The following is a 4,853-nucleotide window of genomic DNA, read 5'->3' on the forward strand; positions in this document are numbered from 1 at the left end:
TCCTGTGCCCACCAGCACCCCCAGGGCCCTTCCTCCTACCCTTCACATACTGACATCCTGTTAGTGCATGAACTCAGCAGAGCTGAGAGAACTTCCTGAAAACACGTGGACTGACTGCAGCTCAGCGAGGGCTCGGAGGGGCGCTCCTTGTCTGGCTGGAGTCACCCCTGACAGACCACGCACAAACCCCGAACGTCACAGTGCTCAGCCAGTTGCACAAAATCTCCCAGAGCAAGGCTCCCGGAACAAGGCCCTGCTCTCTCACCTCGTGGTGGACGCGTGCGCGATGATGTTTCCTCCGATGGGTTTCTTGGGATCGGCAGCGAACATGGCAGCTCCGTCAACTTGTGCCACCACTTGGTTGGTGATGACGACCGCCACGCCGAACTGCGAGGGGAACAGCAACAAATCAGAAACCAGCTCATTTCATACGATCTGAACAAAGGGGAAAGAAAAAAAAGAAAGAAAAAGGACAAGAGAGACACGTGTGCAGTTGTGCTGCCCATCACGCATCGCCAACCAAAATGGAAGCGGCCCCCGAGTGGACAGAGAGGCATTTGTGCAAAATTAAGCTTTACAAGAGGAAGAAAACTGATCCTTTAGAGGAGAAAGCAAGGTCCATAGCTCACCTCATCCGCGAGCCGAAGCAGCATACGCAGAAATCTGGCCAGATGCATCTGCCGGGCCGAGAGCTTCCCCCGGTCCGAGTAAACGAGAGCTCCCCTCGGCCCGAGTAATCGGTGCGATAAAGGGCCGTGGCGCTGTCCACGATCAGCAGCGCGTACCTGCAGGAGGGAAGGACAAGGTTCTTCTAAACCAGCCCCGGGTGTGAAAGCGGTTACAATCCCATCTGGAACACCGCGCCTCAGGCCCGAGTTTGCTCTTTGAGAAGTGACCTCGGTCCCCATGGTTCGAGCCCGTCACTGTCACCCAACGCTTCGGCGGCGAGAGGCGAGACTGACAGCGACCCCGGGCTTGCTCCCTGGGTGGGCCAAAGCAGCGGCCAGCTGGAGTATGAGAAAACCTGATCTAAGCACTGAAGAAAGCAAACTTATTAAAAAAAAATTAACTTTTGAAGTAAATAATTACTCTGAGAGTTCACGACCATGTGATGTCTGCTACTTGTCATCACCTACACGTAGCCTGGTGACACGGCGAGGGGCTGGCACAGAGTTGTTCCACCTCGACCCGGGTGCTCACCGTGACTCGGCCATCATCGCCGACGCCTGGTAGAGGAGCTGGGTCTGATGATCCGTGTTAAACCCTCGGGCGTATGCCACGTTATCGAGGACATCGCTGCCGGACAAGCCGTACCTGGAGAAACAAGAAAATTTTTTAAAGAAATCTTTAAGTGACACCTTCATCACCAGGTAAACCTGCCAGATAACTCCTGAGGGCTGGAATTAAAGTTTATATTCCTGGGAGAGTCTTGGAGATGAAAACAGGCAGGATCAGGGAGGTGGCTGCGCCAGGCAAAAAACCAAATATTTAAAAAAAAAAAAAATCAGTTAAAGCATCTGCTGAGGAACAGCCAAAGGAACTTCAGAGAAAACACCCGTAATGCCAGCAGAGGCCCGAAATTAGGCTGTAATGAAGCTTGGGCCCGAATTCCCATCTGAAGAATTGCATTCCGCATCCCTCGGGACGATGAGGAAACAGCTTTTCAGCTGGTCAGTGGATGCTCTCGTGTTTCTTAAAAGGTTTCCAGCTGCTGTTGCGATGACCTTTTACCAAAAGGATCCTTGTTCCAAGGTCACGCTATCGGCAGAATTTAAGAAGAATCTTTGCGTGTATTTCACTGTCAGTAAAACTGAATTTGAAAGACAGCGGGAAGAAACGAAGACATCATGTTCCAGAGGACAAGGATGTCAGCTCTTATCTAAAACTAGAAATGTTTATCCAAACCAGCTCAGGAACAGCCTAACCCGCGTGTTGGAAGGCAGACAACTGGAAGACAGGAAGGTTTTCCTTTGGTTGGGTTTTTTTAGGGACAGTTGTTACTGCAGCCGCCCAGCGAATTTAAGGAGATGGGCTGATTTACGCCGTGATTCTCATTCAGTAAGTTGCCCCGTGAGTAAATTCCTCCCTCGGCTGCTGCCAGGTTACCTGCAGCCCCACACACAGACCTTTCCGCCACGGCGAGGAGACGTTCCGGACGGAAGGTCCCTTCGGTGTCGATGTACATCGCTTTTCCTTCGCCGCCTCCCCGGTCAATGGGCAGCTGCAGGAAAAAAATAAAATAAATAAATGAGTGAACACGAAAGAAAGTATCAACAAATAATCCAGTTGTTGCCTTATGCCCTCAGCTGGTACCACGCAATGAATACCACGCCAGGCTAAAGTCACATTGGTCAGGGAGAAATGACAGGAAAGGCTCCTGCTCACAATCTCCGATACCTACATATGACGACAGGGGCTTAACTCTGAGCCAGTAAGTTTAGGTGCATAAGGGTGATAACTAAACAACTCAATTAAACCAAATGCCTCTGATATTTTATGAAACAGCAACCTCAAAAAAGCAATAAATGCCTTAATTTGCTAAACTAAGGTTAGGAGAAAAGGTTGCTCCAAACCGACCTACTGTTTGACAGCAAGAGCCAGCTGAAGGCTTTTACAAAAGCAAAGTGAAGCGAAGGATCTGTTGGGGAAAAAGCAGCTGGGCAAAGAAACGTGCTGAACCCAGCACAGTTTCTTCTCTCTTTTCAATATTCTCGGCAATAAGGCTCTCTGCACCCTGGGGCACCTGAAGAGAGATCCAACACTTCTCTGCATTTCAGACCTCGAATCCCGCTACAAGGTTAACACGTTCGATTTGGTTGTCAGAATACCGAGGAGGAAAGGGAAAGAAAGAAAAGCTACAGGACGGGTCAAACACGGGCAAAAACCATCCCAAACTTCATTGCCGCCAGGGTGGTGCTAGCAGGCAGGTTAAGCATGAAAGGCAAGATCCCAGAGAGCTGCAGGTACAACCAAGGGTGCTGCAAACATGTTCTTTGTGGCTCTTCCTACGCATCACGTTGGCATTGGCTGAGAGAAGTACACAAATGAGCAAATAGCCAAAAGCTGCGGGGTCTGGGTACTCGCCTGGGACGGAGCGGGCTACTCACCTGACAGGTTACTGCCAGGGTGTGACACAACTGCGTCTTCCCCGTACGGAACTCCCCGAATAACTCTGTTATGGACCCTGTTTCTATCCCTCCTGAAGGGAGAAATAAGAAAATAATTGGAAAAAAGTCACATTCTTAAAACAAAGACCCCGTGTATCAAGTATTACATTGTCAGAGATCCAGTTAAACACTTATTCAGACTATAAGTTTCAAAGCTATAACTGGAAAAACTGGTTTCCACACTGACGGTTGTTCACGTTGCAGGTAAGAAGTTTAGGTAAGTGTCACTTTTGAAGATGCTGAAATGACTGGGTTTGATTTTTTGACTACAAGTAGGAATGGGGAGAAGATGATACTTGGGTTTGTTTTCTTAAAATAGATCTCGAACACACTAGAGAGAGCCAAAATGAACGGCTCCGGGTACTGCACCGTGACCAAAAGGTTTTAAAACTATTTCTGCAATTTCTAAAAGGCAAACCAATGCGATGCAGGAGAGCAATACCTGAGGAGATTTTCCATCCAAGCAGAACTTGTGCATCTTAACAAGAAATAAAATTATTACCTTGAAGAAGTTTATCAAGTTCCTTGGAGCCAGTGGTGATCTGGATGATCTCTGACCTTCGCTGGTGGAACTCAGTTGCTGTGGTGAAACCCATCGGGACCAGTTTAGCTGCTTCGGCCTGAAGAAAAAAACAAACTAAGCAGTGTGAGGAGAGTTCATCCCAGTCATTGACCTGCTCTGGTAATTAATACCATGGTTTTCTACTTTGTGAAATTGAGAAGCAACTATGTAATCCAATGCATTTTATTTGATAGACCGTATATTAGTTGGTACCTCTGAGCAGAACTGAAATTCTGCTCAAAGAGAAAGCTTCAATACCCATTTTGTGCAAATCTTCCCTGCCTTGTTCCCTCATCTTTTCTGCCTTTCTCCGCATGTCGTTACCAGAGACCTCCCAAAAGCACCAGAACGCTTTAAGCCAGTAGAAATAAAACTTCTCGAACGTCTTGCGTTAAAACTCTTCCATGACACCCTTACCAAGATTTTGTCAGCTTTGGCTTCGCTGATGCCTTTAATATTTAGTAGCTCCTTCTTTGGTGCATAAGCAACAGCCTCAACCGTGTGAAATCCGGCTTCTTCTAATTTCTTCACGTCGTTTGCATTGATCCCACATTGCTGAAAAGGAGGGGAGAAAAAAGGAGGTGGTGAGACACGATTACCTTCATCTGACTTCCCCCAAATACCTTCCAGCTGTTAACATGTTGGGTGTGTTTGACAAAACACAAGTACAATTTACCAGCACAACCTTCAGAGACAACAGGTGTTTAAGGAGAAAGCCCAGCAGATTTCTCGCAAGCTTATTGCCGAGGTAACTCCTTACCTACCTCTAGCCTAGATATGAGCTGTGGCCCAAAGCTCTCCTCCTCGGCCGACGTATCTGCGTTTGCCTCCAGCTGCATCGCCATCGCGCCAAGTACCCAGGACAGCCCCACTAGAAAAAAACAGAAAAAACATTCGGAACAAGGTAGAGGTGCACAGTATTTCATAATATATGAATGGATCATCCAAACCAGCACAGAATCATAGAAGAGACCTGCCCATGTCTCGTGGTATGCGAGTGCTATAAGAAATAACTTTTGTGGGCTTTCCTTAAACATCCAAACAAACGAACAAACCAAACCCAAACAACCCTTGGGTAAGAAGCAGTAAGAGAGTCTGACACTGAATGTCTCCAGGGATGGGGC

At 47.8% G+C, this 4,853-nt stretch overlaps 1 protein-coding gene across 1 annotated transcript; it reads right to left on the reverse strand.

The window, feature by feature from the left end:
- Positions 1-265: 265 nt before the first annotated feature.
- RAD51 (RAD51 recombinase) lies at positions 266-4,574 on the reverse strand (the record flags this gene model as incomplete). Its single annotated transcript, XM_009865617.1, is given in 9 exon segments — positions 266-387; positions 630-692; positions 695-785; positions 1,201-1,314; positions 2,127-2,221; positions 3,108-3,199; positions 3,670-3,787; positions 4,147-4,284; positions 4,494-4,574. Coding segments are annotated over 9 exon segments (914 nt in total), but the record flags the coding sequence as incomplete, so codon positions are not given.
- Between the last annotated feature and the right edge of the window lie 279 nt (positions 4,575-4,853).

The sequence above is a fragment of the Apaloderma vittatum genome, unplaced genomic scaffold (assembly GCF_000703405.1).
Source record: "Apaloderma vittatum isolate BGI_N311 unplaced genomic scaffold, ASM70340v1 scaffold39652, whole genome shotgun sequence".
In the NCBI taxonomy this organism is placed as follows: Eukaryota; Metazoa; Chordata; class Aves; order Trogoniformes; family Trogonidae; genus Apaloderma; species Apaloderma vittatum.